Source organism: Parasteatoda tepidariorum, chromosome 2 (genome assembly GCF_982258835.1).
Source record: "Parasteatoda tepidariorum strain Cologne lab strain chromosome 2, Ptep-v5.0, whole genome shotgun sequence".
NCBI lineage: Eukaryota > Metazoa > Arthropoda > Arachnida > Araneae > Theridiidae > Parasteatoda > Parasteatoda tepidariorum.
Genome location: NC_141756.1, coordinates 126,822,253 through 126,840,729, shown reverse-complemented (window position 1 = coordinate 126,840,729; position 18,477 = coordinate 126,822,253). Strand labels below are relative to the sequence as shown.

At 29.4% G+C, this 18,477-nt stretch overlaps 2 protein-coding genes across 5 annotated transcripts in view; one reads left to right on the top strand and one right to left on the bottom strand.

The window, feature by feature from the left end:
• Positions 1 to 18,477, top strand: part of LOC147816190 (calcium-dependent secretion activator 1-like) — a 278,097-nt gene that overhangs the window by 77,653 nt on the left and 181,967 nt on the right. The gene's annotated exons all lie outside the window — the stretch shown is intronic.
• LOC147816193 (NBAS subunit of NRZ tethering complex-like) overlaps positions 1 to 18,477 on the bottom strand; it is a 41,586-nt gene that overhangs the window by 13,309 nt on the left and 9,800 nt on the right. For 2 of the 4 annotated variants that reach the window (XR_015431867.1, XR_015431865.1), the window contains one exon: positions 18,080 to 18,339. Coding sequence is in view for 1 of the 4 variants with exons in the window: in XM_087158351.1 (XP_087014477.1) it covers positions 231 to 298; positions 13,990 to 14,221 (300 nt within the window). In the remaining 3 variants the exon portion in view is untranslated. Of the gene's footprint in view, positions 1 to 230; positions 299 to 13,989; positions 14,222 to 18,079; positions 18,340 to 18,477 lie in introns of those variants that run through there. The other 2 variants (XM_087158351.1, XR_015431866.1) reach the window with 2 other exon arrangements.

Sequence of the window (18,477 nt, the reverse complement as noted above, 5' to 3'; positions counted from 1 at the left end):
ATACAAATTTGTTTCCGTGCATTTTTTATCAATTTATCCTTTGCTTTTCAGCCATTTCATATGATTTTCTTTAAATCTGATATTTTATACAAATATGTTTATATATTATGACGCAACTTACTAGTTTGGCAATAATAATTTCCTTAAATTAATCTTTCTTTTAAAGTCTTCTTTTTTCTGTTAATTGTAACTTTTTAGCTATTTTTTGTTAAAATAGTAGGTATAGTTACCTCTCATTGAACTTAGTAGCAAATAGTTGCCATTGCAGGCTTTCTCTTTTCTCTTACAAAAAATAAACCTAAAATTGAAATGTAAACAATTAGAAATCAAATATAATATATAGTATATAATAAGCATTACAATATATGTTAAGGACGGGGTTACATTTTAGTATTAAGAAAACACTTAAAGAGAATACAAAATAAATAATTATAGCTAGAACATCTTCCAGAGCTGTCTCCCCGTTGCCGTTTCGAGAGTGAGCGTTTGAAGGGAGTCTACTTTACTACAGATGGCGCTGCACGGCGTACGCAACATATATAATAAGTACTTTAAAGCACACAAGTTCGGAAATCAACTCAATCACAGGAAACTCAAAAGAGATGGATAAAATTCTCAATACATTTTTGTCTGATAGGCTTACAAAAAATTTGGTTGGTTAACGATTTTCTACAAAAGTTTAACGTTTCTATTCGATTTCTTTTTTGACGGTTTGGCAAACGAAAATAGCAAGTGAGCTCAGCTAATAAAGTAATTAGACTACAGTTTCAGTTTTAACAATCGTAATTGTATTTAAATGTAGTGAATATCTATAAAAAATTAGGAAAAAGTAGCCATAATGATAATTTTCTTTTCAAAAGGTTGTCTATCGCAGAATAAACTTTTCTACAATAGGTCTACGATAGGAGATAAAATTTAAACTTTAAGTTATTGTTAAAAAGTTAAACTGGTTTTAGTCATACTCTATTTTTTGACACGTGGAAAAACTATTTCACACAACAGTCTGAAGCTTGGTGATAAAATTAAAACTTGTGGTATTTAAGTCAAAAATTCGGTAGAACTTATTTTGGCCACAATTTTAGGGTGAGCGATGAGCTAACGAAAATATTTTGAGGGAGAACGTAAGTTAACGATTAATATGGATTACGTTTGTTCGCAGATTTTGAAATTGCGAGTGGAACAATTTTCGAAACATTTTTTTTTGGTACTAACAATGGGTACGATTATTTATTTAGACAATAAGAGTCGCGGGAGACAGAGGGCTTCTCGTCCTAAAGGGGTGCCCTAGGTTAAAATCTCAGAGGAGGCTGGTCTTAAATAATTCTACTCCTGGCTCTCATCACAGACGACACTGGCGACGAAAAATACCCTCGATGGCAGATGGATCATGAGTTCGAACTCCCTTGCAGTCGGACTTAATGTGAGAGGCTTTCGTGGTTTTTCTCTCCATGTTTCGCGTTTTTCCTTACCTTGTTTTCCGCTTCTGATTAGTTTCTTCAAAAAATCCTTCACGAATGCTAGTTTTATTCCAATACTTGATCCAGGAGTTTCCCTGTCTTCTGAGATGGTTTCAAAATTACAAGGCTATGGAGTTGGACATTGAGAGTCATGAACTCAGAAGTGGATTGGCTGTTCGACGCTAGCTATGAATTGGTAAACGTATTGAGACGAGACAAAGATCAAAACTATTCTTTCCTGACCAAAAATCAGTTCAAACTTGTTGTTGAGGCTCTTTTTTTTTAATGGCTGGGCTGGCGAAAGTATTTGGCGGATCAATATAAGATTAATTTCACACGTGCTAACAGTTCCAAACAAAATTCGTAAATTCGGTCCAAAAATAAGCTTAATCAGCTATGAAAGTTGTTATGGCTTCAAAATACATGCAAGCAGGTTAAAAGCAAGCATTCCTGGTATAGCCAAAACTGTTATAAACTGAGGGGGGTAATGGAGGTTAATGGTTAATTATTTCATGGACCAATGCACTGTGGGCCAGAAGACTATCATCTTTGGCCAAAAGTTAAAAATTAAATTTTCTACTAAAATAAGTGTAGGCAGTTTTAATATAGTCCAAATTAAGTATTAATAATTAAAACATTATAATTTAATTAAAACATTATTTATCATTATCATTCCAAACATTATAATTTACTTTTTGAACCGACGAGAGTACAATGTAATGAAAAATATATTAAAATTTTTTTTTTTAATTTTTATTTCAGAAACATATATGGGAATTTCACCTTACTGTTACATTTTTATCAGAATAATTAGTCTGAAATTATAGTACAACTTTTCAATTTGTTGGATTAGTTAATACTCTTGACAAACTTATAGTTTGTATCTTATCATTTGACATTTTACAATGTTTGAATGACTTTCGAAACTTAGCTAAATATCTCGTAGAACTTTTTGGAACTATTTTTTTGTTGTTGTCTTTTTTGATGTTTCTTCTTTCGAAAAAACCTGCCCATTTGGCCCCTATTGCACAGGTGAACTAAATATACCAAAAAACAAAAATAATTTTTTTTTCCTGTTTTCGTGTTATTTTGTAATATTACCTCGGAAATATAATTTGCTTTTCATTTTCAATATAAAATTACGAAAATTATTATATTTTCATTGCTATATTTAATTATTTAAACATACTATATTATTATTTTTATTTTTGCTCGCCATATTTCAGCCACCATTTTGGGGGGGGGGGGGTATTTTCAGTGTATTTCAAAATTTTAGTTATGAATTCAATTTACCTGCACATGAAAGCCCCTATATACCCCCCCCCCTCATTGCTATATATAATAATTTTGAAACAAAGTTTATCGAAATACTAATTTTGGCCACGAAACCTTGGATGCTGGTCCACTGCGCAATGGCATGATGGTGATGTAGTAGCCGATCTCATTGAAATCGATCTGAAGACTGCAAGAAGGTCATCGAACCTCAGTTCTTCCCAAAGACCCACTGAGAGACATCGGGGGATCTTTCCTTATCGTGGTAAAAAAATTTAAGCTAGTTGGCTAATGAAAAGTTCGCTGTTGTTATAAGCTTACGATATCCTCATATACACTAATTATTGCTGGTAAAAGTTTAAATTTTACTTCCAAATTATCAGAATTTTTAAAACTTAACAAAACTCTTATTTCGGCCGTAATTCTTATGTTCGAACAAAATATTTATTTTGCTAATGATATCCAATTATAAATTTAAATTTGGAGGTAAAATTCATTCTTTTGAAGTTCTCTGTCAAAAACTTATTAAAATTTGCTTTAGCTATATTTTTTTAAAATTTATTTATATATTTTTTTTGCTGTTTAGCATACGAAACTTTTTCATGGGATAAAATTTTACTAATTGGCTTAAGTTCGATAGAAAAATTCAATTTTCTCGTTTAATGATCAAAAAATATCTAGAGATTGTTTCTGAAATAACTTTTTATTGGAAAGAAAATTTTTGGTGGTCTAATATGTAGGGCTAAATAATGTAGGGCTAATAATTTCTTACAATGAGCTAATTTTTAAATACGATGCTCACTTTTTTAAACTTTGGTAATGAACTTGATTCATTTTTTATTGCGAAATTCATTTTCTTGCAAATGATTTTAGTGGTTAAAATGAAAAGGCGAATTTACACCTATCCCTAAACTAACGCAAGCTGTTTCCTGCAATGGGCTTAAACTTCGATGCAAAAATTTAAACATGCGGTTTAAAATCCGATAAATATTTGTCACCGTCATATTTTCATGACATCTTGGCCAGAAAAAACGTTAAGGGGCTAACGATTTCTTTTAATAAGCTTCTGTTTCATGGTGAATGGGCTATCAGAGGAGCGAGCTATCAAGCAATGGTTTATCAATTTTAATGGATTATCATTTCGAGTGGGCTAATATTCGTTCAACTTTTTGTTTTAAACATATCTTTGTATTATCTTTTTATTGGATTTCCGAATGAAAACTTTTGAAGGACTAAAGTAGAGAAACGAAATTTCTACGAGCAGCTAACATTTTGAATAAAAATTAAATATTGTGCTTTCTAAAATTCTAAGATTTACTTCATCTTACTATTTATGCTGTTACATCAAATATTTGTTGCATATTTTAACTTATAATCTCTGTATAACCCCCTCGACTGTGTTGCGGTTCTACTTATCTTTCTAAAATTCTAAATAAAAGATTAGTTAACACTTGTTACTGGTTTTTTAAACGGTAGGTTTATTAGATCGTTAAATTTGTAAAACCAATTTCAGCCATAACTACATTTTAGCAAGTGAGCTAACGTACAGGGTTGCCGGATTTGAGCCAGATAAAACAAAGCTGGTGCGCTTTCTGTTCAAACCACAGGGATCTGTTTAGAAGAAATTTGGGTCCGTTAACGGACCCTTCACAAAATATTTTAACTTAAAAAAGGACTCTTCACAAAATGATTTCTCTTTTAATCGAACCCTTCACAAATTTGTTTATCTTCATTATTGTTTTGTTAATCGAACAGACCCTTCCCACGGCAGAAAACAAGAAAGATGGATTAAACGAATTAAGTTTTGTCTCCAGCTGACGATTCTTCAATTATTAGTCGGAAATGAATATTCTGCTTTCAGCAGTATAGGCTAAATACCAAATATTTGTATGTATATGTTGCATCTCTAATTTAGAAGCAGCAATTGCTGTTTATTTTTGAAAAATTTATTCTTTTTTATTATAATTTCACAGTGTCGAGCATAATCTTGTATCTATCTACAATTTAAAAACTCATTGAAAAAGTTTTTTGCAATAACTGGACACTATTTGCACAAATTCGTAAAAGCGGAACCTGGTTGAAAGAATGTGAGTAATTTTTTCACAATTTCACGAAAACCGGACCTTTCACAAAATGTCTGGACAGACCCCTGAACCACTAAAATAAAATCTGCTAAAATAAATAAAATACAGGCTTTAATGAAAACAAAATATTTTCCAAAAACCCAGATAACGTAAGAACTTGATTTTAATTACATGGTACAGTGAGCAAAAAAAAAAAAAAAAAAAAAGATATCACCCTGCTGAACAACTTTTGCTCTGATGATCGTTTTTCACGTACTAAGTGTCAATCTTAATGGTTCCTGGGGTGACCTCAAATATACCAATTATTTAGTGATAACTATTAATAAAGTTACGAAATCGGACGCAAAATATGTACTTTCTCTGAATAATGATACATTTTTTTTGCATATTTGGATTTTTAACCTTCAAAATATAGGTGGTAGCCGCAGTCTGGGAAACTTGGTCCCATAGTTTGGTTAGGAGATCGCTCCAAAGTTTGAACTCCTTAATGTTTATTTTACTTTTTGCATTTTTAGTGATATTTTTAAAACTAATTAAGCAATTCAAAAAAAATCGCCCCCACTTGTAAAACCCATTTAGCCAAAGCTAATTTCATAAAAAAAATAATTTAATAATTATTTACTATTTTTTATTAAATTTAATTCTGGATTAAAAAAAATTTGAAATGTGAGGTATAATTTTTTTATAACATTTTAATCTACGTATTTTTCTACATCAAAATCTGAAGTTTCAACTGTTTTTAGTAGAAGCCGAAAAAAATTAAAATTGTTTTTAAAAAAATAATTTGTCGAAAATGAATAAATATTTAAATGGGGGTGATTAATATCTAAATGTAGATAATTTACGAGAGACTCAACTTTATTCGTAATTTAGTAAGGAAATTTGAGTAAAACATTTTATTAAATTAAGAAAGTTTCATTCAATGAATGTCGAGCTTTATAAAGGCATGTTCATGATAGAATGTGATTATTCATCAGCCTTTTTAAATTTATTTTTTTGTTTGTTTTTTTCAATAATTGATGCAATTTCAATAATGTATAATACATTGTATACGTATGTTTAACACGAATACTTTGTATTTTGTATACATAATACGTATGCATAGATTTGGAACAATTCATCTTATACATCGTCTTTATCTTAAAATAAATTTTTTACCGAACGTGTTTCGCAGAACTATTTAGCCAATTATCTAATTAATTTAAACATTTCTCAAAATCTTTTTCTTCGCGCTACCACGTATATTATTGTTTTATTAATATACCGAGAATTTTTATAAATTTTTTTAATTTAGATTTTCTTTAAAGTAAAATTCATTTTCAATTATTGTCAAGTTTTTATTAAAAGAAAATTTAGAATTATTGCTAGATAGCTGGGAATTAAATCTTGTTAAGAAATAAAATATATTCTCCTGATCAAAATTATTCTACGCTAAACAGCTGACTATTTACTAGGCATACTATTAGGGATACCTGTGAAGTAATGTCGTTTCGGTGCATTTGATATTTGTCATCACGATTTTACTTTTAATCAATGATGTATTCACCCTCGTTAGTAACAACCTTTCAATGCCGGATCGAAAATGAGTAGATGAATTGGTTTTTAAGAATAACGAATATTTAAAGAGCCAAAACGACATTACCTTCCGGTCCCCAACTTATGTTTTTTAAAAAATGAAAATAAATTATTGTTTTTTTTATTGTTTATTTATTTGCGTAATGAAAAGTAAATGCAGATATGTGCACACCAAAAAATATAACAGATTGCTTTGTTTTTTAAATGAACGAAAAATTATGCTCACACAATTTAATTTGATGCTCAAACTTATTCTCGTCAGTTAACTTTAAGAAATTGCTCCCTTAAAAAGGTTCATGATGAAAAAATTTGCTTAAAGTTAAAAACTCACCTTTAGAACAATAAAAAACAAAATTTTTTTAGAAGGAAAATGCTCGATTATGCCTTATTTTGTGAAAAAGCAAACACTAAAAATAGAAAATTGTAAAAAGATTCCAAAATCGTGATATTTTTTAAAGTAATCTTAAGAAATTGTTTTTCTAACTTTAGAATTTCCTTAACCCTTTGCGGTCGCATTAAATTTATACATGAGTGTTATGCTGGTCGGAATTTATTTTCGTTGAACGATCGTAATATGCAAGATTATGAAAGAAAAAGAAAATTTATTAATTCTTTTTTAAACTTTAGATATATGTAACACAATAATATGTTTAAATTTTGATTATAAATTATATTTTATAGTTCTTACTATATAGATATCTTTCAAAGCAGTCTCCAATATGAAGCCCTGGTTTTCGAGAACATATGTCGCAAAAATAATAAGCTTGGCCTTTAATTTTTCTGTTTAAACATTCAGAACAATCTTTACAGTACCGCATTATATGTAGTTGGCCATTAAGCTGTGGCTAACATCTTTGCTGAGAGCAGTGCGAGAGAGCTTACTTGTGGCTGAGAGCAGACATATGTTTGGAACGGTAAAAAAGCGTTGGTGGCTGAGAGTAGACATACGACAGCAAAGGATTAATACTAAAATAAGATATATCAAGGGATTTTTAGATAACAAAGTATTTTATACCTGTAATTAATATGTTCAGCAAATAATTTTAATGTACTTTTTATCGAAATCATGAATAGAAATTGTTCTTTAATTTCACCGTAAAAAAGACAAGAATTTTAATGTTTCATTTATGATCAATTGATACGTGACAATTAACCCCAGAATTGAAATTTGTTTGGAAGTAACATTTAATAGCCTGAAACAGTTAGAAACAATTAAACTTATTAAAATAATAAGATTAGAAACTAAACGTATTTCTTTATTTTGTTAAGAGCAGCAGGGAAGATGAGGAAAAGTAGTCCATTAAGATTGACACTTACGTGAAAATTATGCTGGTCATTAGAACGAAAATTATTCAGGATCATACTTTTTTTTCTTTCTTTTTTCTTGGCGCACTGTATATTACATGGTATGATTTGATATGGAGTTTTTTTTAGAATAGGCAGACTTTTGTTGCTACCCTGCTTACTATGGATTAACAGTTTGAAGACGCCATTTCTGGTGGGATAAAGGTTTACTACTGTAAGAAACTGGCCACTAGACATCGCAGAAAACTTTCTTTTAGGCTTCTTTTTTCCTGAAGAGAGAGGAGTCGAGAGTAAAAAAAAAAGATGGATGGCGGTTTCCTTTAAATGTTGTGTTTTTGCTAACATTTTTATACGTCTGTGATGTGCATCTATAGTTTTTTGAATAAATGATTTCAAGATACAGGCTACTAGTCTTACTTTCAGTTTTCGAATTTTTTTTAAAATTTCTCTAAAAATACTTAGAGGATTATTTTGTAATTTTAGAGGTGTTTAGTTCATGCGATTTTTCTTACCTTGCAATAAAGTTTCAAGCTTTCAGAGGTTTTTAAGGGACCGACAAAAAATTACGAAAGAAAACAAGTATTTTTAAATGCTCTAATTCAAGGATAAATTTGGAGCTTACTGAAAGGGAATTGAACTTCTCTCATTTCATACTTTTTAACTCAATGCTCAGAACTTTTGAGAATATATAAAAAAAAATTTAATTTGCGATCATTAAACTTATCGTACGTAAAACGATGTAATAATCTAATATAAAACCTAGTTTTAAAACCATTTTTTAACCATTGATCAAAAAGCTTCTGTTCTGGAAATTTCTCGTCCATATCATTCAGGTAAGTGCACACATCTGTGCTGAAGTGGGCTGGCGCCTCATCATGCTGACATCACACGCGGTTACGAATAGCGATCGGAACATCCTGCAGTAGTTCTGTTAACACCTGTTCTAGAAAAATACGATAACATTCGCCATTAAGTCACGTCGGTATGGACCAATCAAAAAGTCGTTGACAATACCAGCACACTTATTCTCACAGAATTGTTGATACGCATGTGGTCACCTTGCATGCTGATTCTCGATTTCCCACGCATGCGAATTGCGCGCATTAAAGACACCCTCGTGAGTAAACGTCGCTTTATCTGTAAATAGCACACGAGCTATGAAGTCCGGTTGCAGCGCACATTGCTGTACCACCCACTGGCAGAAGTTCTGGCGGAAAGGATAGTCTGCCGGATTCTAAGCTTGTAATCGCTGAAAATGGAAGGGATGTAAGTGATTTTCGTTTAACACTCTACAAGCGGTCTGATGACTCATACCTACGTGATCAGCAACAGCTCTTGTACTTGACTTGGTCTATAAGCAACAGCATTCAAGATGCTTTCTTTTAGGGTTGGATTGCGTACAGCCCTTTGTCGACTATCTTCATGACTGGTAACGTGGAACGAATCTGTTTCATGACGTTAACTATGTAACCGTTGAAAAATTCGGTGATCCGGCATACGATGATCAGGAAACTGCGCATGGTACATTCGTTGTGCAGCTCTGAATTTACCATTTGCACGGCCGTATATGTAATGCATGTCAATTTTTTCGGTATGCGTAAAGTCTCCCATCGTAGACGTCAGCACAATTGCGAATGGCTGTTTTCCCTACTGAGACGCATCATATTGAACGGCGTGTAGACATTTACTGCCCTCTACCGGCAGTACAACCAATCAATAACTCGATTTTCTTTTATTTCCCCCGCTTGCGCCCGTTGCCTGTGCAATCCTATACAATAAATGATTATTACAATGTCCTGTATCTACCCTTAAAGTTTGTTCCATGAATTCGGGATCATCTTGATGTATCTTCTCTCGTATGCCCTTAAATAGGGAGGGTCGAGATTCAAATAAACATAATATATGTACTTAACTAGAACAAAAAACATTCTTTTTTAAATAGTTGACATTTATTAATCAATAGGGGAGAGTGGGGTCAATTGTAACAGAGTGAAAATTTCTAGTGTCGGGTTCTAGATCTGGTTCCTAGGTGGCGCACAAGGTGTATTTAACAAATCTACATGTACACCCCTGATGGCAACCATTTTTATGTACTTTTGAAAGAGTTGCATCACAAAAGATATTTTCGCGCTACTTAAGTACTTTTTTTGGTATATGAATATTATATTGTAACAAAGTAATTTTGCTTAAACAAATAAAAATTAGTAACCGAATATGTTAGTGGACACCTTAATTAACATTTCAATAAAAAAAAGATTAGTTTTGCTAATTAACTAGCATTGTTTTTAACAAATGAAGCTGAAATGGCGTCTTTGGGACGATTGTAACAATAAGTAAAGGGACTATTGTAACAGCTGAAAATAAATAATCTTATGTTTACAAATCATTACTTAACTCTTTAAGAACCACCAATAGTTTCCTATATCATTTATATTATGTTGCATGTGCATTATTTTATTTGTCACCTTTCACAGCATAAATTAAATTTTTAACTCCTTAAAGTTAAAAGTTTAACGCTTTAGGTCTCTGCTCATTATTATTTTCACTTCTAAAATATCACTACTATTTTGATCAATAAAAAATATATATCACAACTATGATAATATGTATAATTAACTATGTTTTAGTTGAATTTATGAACTGTTACAATTGACCCCGTAAGTGGGGACAATTGTAACAAGTGCACGACTGTCAAAAATTGTTAATAACTAATATAATAACATTTAAAATCAGGTATTTATTTATTTTTTCTGTTAGAGGATAGTCTACTTTACTCGTCTGTCAATTAATACTAATAATATATTAGATTTCTTGTTAGTTAAAAATAGTTAAGTAAAAAATTTTACAATTGATGATCCCAAATTTTAAAACTGTAAACATTGAGATAATGTAATTTTTTTTTAAATTACTGTAAATTAAAAATAAGTTTGAATTGAATGCACTCTCTTAGTAACAAAAACATACAATCTATCATATTTTTGAGTGAATATTATGTATTTTTTTGATGAATGCTGTGATTTGTATAAAAATTATAATATATTTAAATTTTAAGATTTTGCATCAAAATTATTACATTCTGTGTATGTATACAAACATCAAAGTGATTGTAAATGAATAAATTATGTTTGAATATCGATCTAGATCTGTATATTTTTTGTTAATATTTCCATGTCATTATTTTTACATTTCTTAATTTACTTCAAATTTATTATTTCCATACGCCAATATATTTAATATTGAAATGCTTCCTTAATTAGAGATTAGAGAATGACCTATCCAATATTTGTCTACTTTTTTATATAAATCTTTACATGTGAAAGTAATATTTTCATTTTTAAATAATTTCAAAATACATTAATAAGAATTTGAATGAGCCTAAAATTAAAATTCTCTTTAAAACATTAGTGGTACTAACTCTATAGCACCTTTTGGTTCTTTGACGAATGAATTGAAAAAAATGATTTTAATTTTAGATAAATCATTTTGAAGAAAGAAAATTTTTTTTATATGAAGGACAATATTTTGAAAGCGCTAAAAAAGCAGAAAAGGTTAGCATCATTATTAAATTATTATAAAAAAAGAGACGATAATTTAAGTCAAATTCACATAAATCAAATTATAATTTAATTACTTAAATCCATAAAAATTAAAAAAAAAACTTTTAATTTTAGATGTGTTTATTTATATATATGTATATTAAATGACACATTTAAAATAAAAATAGTGTTTTGAAATTTTCATAAATTTAATTAATTAAATTATAATTTTATTTACATAAAATTTATTTATATTATCGTCTCTTTATTTTATATTAGGTTCTTTCAAAATACCCATGTTTGGTGCAACCTTCTCTCGTTGTCTGGAGCTAGTAAGAGCACTAATATATAGTAAAACTGAACACGAATTTATGTAGCCAGCAAATGAATACCAATGTTAGGCGCAACATAGCTCGAAATGTTTTACAGCGCAGCTAGGTATGATTGCTTTAGGATATTAATTTTCGATTAATAATACATGAATTAAGAAAAAGAAGCCAGTACTTCAAATATTAAGTTTCTTTCATTTTTTTTTCATCTTTGATATATGAATAAAATAATTATACACGTATTTTTAAAATTAGGCTGTATATACTCCTTTTTCTGCAATATTTACTTAAATTCTTTTATGTTGTTTTACTTGTCAATTGTAATAGCTTGTAATTATGTTAACAATTATTTTACGGTATAAAAACACTAAAATGCTTATACCGTTCTGAATATTTTTTTAACATTATAGGAGGATATATAGAATATTTTTGAAGAATAAAAAAGTTGCGAGCTTAGAATTGGCGTCATTAGTAAGATATGCATATAGTAGTGCCAATATACCATAAATCATAATCCTAAATTTATCCTAATGCATAAATAATCATATGTGAACTATCTAAGAGCAAATAACATGATTTGTTTTAAATTGTTTTGCAAATTTATCATTTTTGTTACAACGAAATGAATATTCTATTATTGTTTTTTGTTAATAATCTGAAAATTTACTCGAATCACACAAATGCTCTGAATCTTTATTACATTTTTTAATATTAGTTAAAACGTAAGGCATTAATTTTTATATTTTATTTGATGCAATCTAGCATATGGAAGGCTACTGCAAAAATTCACCAATTTTCTACAAATATTAAAAAGAACAAATTTTATGTTTTATGTAGAAAGTGAATTCTACCTGTGTTACCTCTATCACTACAAAATTCCAATAAATATTCACTAGTGTATATAAGACATATTAACTCGATTCTATGATGGGGTACCTTTTCATAGATGACCGTTGACATATTCGATAGCTACCATCCCATGTTAGAAATTTATTTTGTTATAGTTTATAATAAGCTGCCAACCTTGTTGGATTAAATAATAAATTCATTTAGGAAATCGTTATATTAACAGAAAGTTTTGTTCTCCCACCCATCAATAAAAGTATGGCCAAAACAAGTTTTAGCTAATTTAGTACAAGAAAACTGTAAATTTTTGCCAAAAGTTCTAAGAAACTGTTGGCACCACAAAATTTTTCGTTATCCCACCTAGAAAAAAATATAGCCAAAACAAGTTTATGCAAACTTTTAATCTAGAAAGAATCTCAAAACATAGGCTGACTTCACAAAATTATTCGAGCATATGGTGCTTTAACAAAGCGTATCGTTAGCTGTCCCACCAGGAAAAGTTATGGCCAATGCAAGTTTCTCAAAATGTACGACTTAATATTTATAACCATCGTTGAACAGCCGGCCCAATTTTTCGGGTTTATGACTACAAATGTTAAACTCCATAGCCTTGTAATTTGGAATCCAGTCCAGAAGAAGGGGGAACTCCTGGATCAAGTATTGGGAGAAATTTGCCTTTGTGGAAGACTTTTTGATGGAACTCACCAGCATTTGTGTTACGTGGAAAGGAAAACCATGACAATCTACCACGGTCAGCCTGGCGGCAAGGGGACCCATGATCCGTCAACCTCTCAGGGTGTTTTACGTCAGCACTGTGTTCAGTGCAACCTGGATGCGGAATTCGTTTCGACCAGATATAGCTGGGATTCGAAACCTCGTTGGAAGACGAACGCTCTATCCACCGTGGTTCTACGACTTAATATGTACGAAACCACAAGTTTGAATTTCGCGATTAAACGCTTAACTAAATACTCTTAATTTTTCTTCTTCTCAAGAACTTAAAATAATATTAGTAGATTCAGACAAAAAGCAAAAGTATAGTGTGCAAAATAAAAAAAAAATGACCACTTCTATATCTTTTGGCCTAATGATTTTATCTTCATGTGCTAAGATGCTAAATTAATAGAATTATTAAGATAACATCTTAGTGCATGAAAAATTATAAAGGTGCTCGCTTCTTTATTTTGCACATTGTACATAACACACAATTAACAAGCGCATTTAATCTATAAATTTATGAAGGATCCACAGTAGGAACTCACTTGTAATTTTTACTTTCTTTTTAAAGAACTTAGACCAATATTTGCAGCATTCCTAAAGTAACAATATTAAGAAAGCAAACACTTCAATATTTTTTTACTTAATAATTGAATCTTCATTTACTGAGATGCTATCTTAATTAGATAGCCTCATTGAGATTATCTTAATGGTTTGATTAAGATAGCTCCTTAGAGCATGAAAATCCAACCGTTAGATCAAATGTTATTAAGGTACTTGCTTCTTAATATTGCACACCGTACATAGCACACTGCTTTAACAAACATTTAATCTATAAATTTATGAGGCATTCACAATGGGAACTTACTTGTAAAGAGGTAACAGAGACTGGTAATCGGAAGGTGAAGTGGTCTCAGGAAAATAACTGCGTATTCCCAGGCGGTGGGACAATGTTTCTGCTCCCATATAAGTGAAAAGCGTTGCTACCGCTTCCCAATTAGAGTGAAAAGCAAACTGAATGGTCGCTTCCAGGCCACATTGAGATCGGGATCGTTTGAAAAACTTGGGATCAAAATGCTGTTGTGCTGCAACAGCACCACCTAGAATTATCCAGAGAACATAAAATTAGAATAACTTAAAGTTAAAAGCTTGACGATGCTCACATTCATTAATTAAAATAATAAACCACAGCAGTATCTTGCAAATTTTAGCTAAAAATTTGAAGCACCCTTAATTGATATTTTATTGTATCCTGATTGAATCCTAGGTGGTATTCCTCACTCAGATAAATCCTAGGTTTATGGTATTCTTATTGAACTATCTAGTCTAATATATTTACATACCTAGACTTATATTTTCTAACTGAATGAAAAAAAATTTCAAAATTAAAATTTTATTAAAAATTGTTTTTTTCAAATATGGGATATGCAGGGCAATTTAATTTTTAATCCTTGAAGCCCATGCGCATAAAATAGTCAGGAGTTCTTAGATGGTACAGGGCAAAATTAGGAAAATTTGGCAACAGTCAGTTGTAACATTTTCAACAGTATAAACTTTTTCAAAAATAGAAAATTTTAAATGGTTAAAAATTGTCAATAAATAATAATATCAGGCATTTCTTTTAAAGCATCTCTCAAAATATGGTAAATATTACAATTGAAAAATGCAGAAAAATTAAAAAAAAACAAGTGTGAAATAAAATAATTTCCTAAGTGTTATGACATATTCATATTAGTTCCATATTTATTTAAAAAGAAAACCAATAATAAAGTGTACATGTTTCACATTTTTAATAAAAGGTGGCAACTGGCAATTAAAGTTTTAATCACTATTTGTAGTAGTTAGCCATCCTGTGGCGATCGTTAATTTTGACGTAAGCCCTAATTCATAATCAAAGATAAAATATTATTGGCTTAATAGTTGTTAAATTTTGATGAATGAAAAAATTTGAATGAGAGATGACATCGATTGAGAACATAGTGAATCTGACAAATAATGACAGGTAATGAAACGGAATATTTTTGTGTGATATAACATGCAGTATCTGCAAAACTAGGGGTGCACAGCTTGCGGCCCGTGGGAGATCCTAAACAAAATGAAATTTTCAAAAAATTATTCAAAAAAAAAAAAAAAAAAAAAAGAGAATGTGTAAAATTTTAAATCGCATTTTTGAGTCATCACTTTTTGACGCCCTTAATTTTCACAGATTTTATAGTAAATCTATGTCATTCCTAAAATCGCATTTTCAGCAGTTATTGTATGGAATTTCACAAGGTTTAAAGAAACCCAATGTTTTAATACGATAATGATATGCTAATTTAAAATTTTGGTGATCAGTTTTTGAGACCAGCTTTATTTTTACCAATTTCATCATAAATCAAAGAGACCTTTCGATCTTACAAGTACCGATAGGTGGAGTTTTTCTTTAAAATGTTGATAGTATGAATACAAAAATATTATGAATTTCGAAGTTGAATCACAAATTTAAATAATCACATTTAAACGCACTTTCTTTAAGCCAATTCTATCGGAAATCCAAAAAAAAATTTAAACAGTAATTTCTATGCTTTTCCACATGATTTGAAAATCCTGTATTTTTACGTAGACATTATTACGCCAGTTGAGTTTCAAATTGCACATTTAAGTAATCAATTTTTGATGTACTATATTTGTGCTAATTTCCTCTAAAATCCCTAGTTATTTTTCAGCAGTGAAAACATCGTATTTTCATAAAGTTATGAAAATCTTGATATTTTTAATGTGATATGAATCTTGAAGTTGAATCCCAACATTAAATAATCACCTTTTTACACGTTTTGTGCCGATGTTAATGAAAACCTAAATGATTTTTTAAGCAGTTATTTTCGCTTTTCGAGTTGAGATATCACATATTTCAAGTTCTAATATCACATATTTTTATTACAATATTATTACCATATGCGAATTTCAAATCTCCTATTTAAATAATCATTTTTTGACACACATTTTTAATGCCGACTTCATTGTAAATCTAAGTAATTCTTTATCTTTTATTGCACTTATTTCTTTCTATTTTTCAAAAATGTTTTGAGGCAATTGTGCTATGCATTCACACGTAGTTTTAAAAATTCAAAAATGTTTAATACAGCATTCAAATTTTTTATCTTCCTTTTGACACGCTTAATTTGTGCTTATTTCATTCTAAATTTAAGTTTTTTTCCTTCTTTTTTGACATAATTATTTCTATCTTTTTCCACATGATTTTGATCCTATTATTTTTACTACTATGTTATTACGACATATGAATTTCTAAGCGTGCATTTATATAAAAGCAGCATAGCAACATTTAAACCGCAATTTCAATGCTAAAAATAATATTTCCGGAAAAACCTATTCATGAAACAAAGTTAAAAATAAAGACTATCAGAAACTCTATTAAGAATGCTGTGCTATCATAAAAACACCAATAAAACTAAATATAATATATGAAAGCGAAATAGAGAAAATAAAAATGTATCTTAATTCGCAAAAGGGAATTTTAAAGTAGAAAATCTCAGTTTTCCGATTTTCGAGAAAAAATGTTAATGAAAATCTAATGCCGAAAAACTTAACATTGCCACATTTTTAGAAAAAAAATTTGCTGCAAAATAAAGTTTATTGGAAACGTTCTTTAAAAAATGCTGTGTCATAATAAAAATGCTGATAAATGAAAAACTATTAGAAAGAACAAAAGAAAAAATTAGGAAAAAAATTATTCTTAGTTCCCAGAACAAACATTAAAAATCGCAGTTTTCTATGTTACCGTTTTATATACATTACAGTACAGGAAAAAACTGACAATAAACAAATAGTCTAACTGAAACGTTCCGTTAAAATGCCACACTATAATAAAACATGCAAAATGAAACAAAAAAAAACATCTCAATTATTTGAACTAAAAGTGTCTAAAAAATGACGAAATTGACTATAGTTAGATAATGGGGAAGAAGTACGAAAAAGTATGGTTTAACATAAAGTAATCTATTCAATCCTTCAAATTTCATTTTTCTATTAATCTTCCAGAAGATAAATTTGCAAGCACATTAATTTTAAAACTTCACAAATATGTGAAAAAACTACTATGTCTAATAGAGTTAAAAATACTATTTCAGATTTTTTATTATGTCTACACAAATTCCAAAAAAAAGAACTTAATAGAAAAATACTTTTCCAAGAAATACTCTGCTGAATATTCGGCCAATCATTCTTGCAATTACATTTTTGACAAAAGAGCATAATATTTGTTACATCCCTAGTTATATTACAATATTATTACTAAGTTGAAGGATACAATATTATAATACAATATTATCGCAAAGTGGAAGAAAACGTGAATTTTAACTGCTCACTGCTTGTAATTTTGATCTCAATTTATTGTTGCTCAAATGATTTTATAAGGGAAAAAAATAAAATATTTACTGCATGAAAAATCTAATCATTTAATAAAAAGAAATAATAACTAAAGTTTATTACCAAATGATTATTAAATCTTATTTTGAACAATAACGTTTTGTTTTTATTTTAGGCTTTAGCTTAAACCTTATGAATTTTCTTCAATTAAAATTACGCAATATGTATTTAATTTTTTTATACTTTCCATTTGTGAGCATTTTTTGTTATTAGAATTAATTTTAAATTGAGCTTTTGTATTGCGTGATAGAATAATATAAAAAAAATTTTAAACAAACATTTTTCCTCAATGCTTATTTATTTTATATTTTATTTATTTATTTTCTTTTGATAAATCTATTTTTGATATAAAAATTATTTTTTTAAAAAAAAAAGGCATTAATTTTTTTTATTTTTGAACAAATTTTAATAATTAAAAGCATTTAATTTTCTGCAAATATATTACTAAATTTACTGTGGGATGGAGAGAGGTCGCACCCCGAGAGGTTCCACTGTACATAAAAGAATACATTGTTATTACCAACATCGTTTGCAGTAACAGAGTGATCTGAAACTGAGACATCTGATGAGTTGCCTTGAGATTTGACAGATGGATTTTGTTGACTAGATGTAGAATACAATGATGACTGTGAATGAGAAACTTCACGACTAAAGGTTGTTTCTACTTTTGTATAACTTTCAAATGAAGATTGAGATATTACTTCGCAAGACTGTGATGTCATTACTTGGGCGTGGTTGAAATCAAGTTGATCAAACATGCATATGTCATCTGAAGAAGCACTTTGATTTACTAAAACATACAAAAGAAATGCATATAAAAAGCATTTGTTTAAAAGGAAAATTTTAATATTAGCTAGTAAAAAATTTGAAATTTTAGCAAATAATGCATTTTAAATTTGTTTTTATCAGGATTGGACGAGTTGAACTG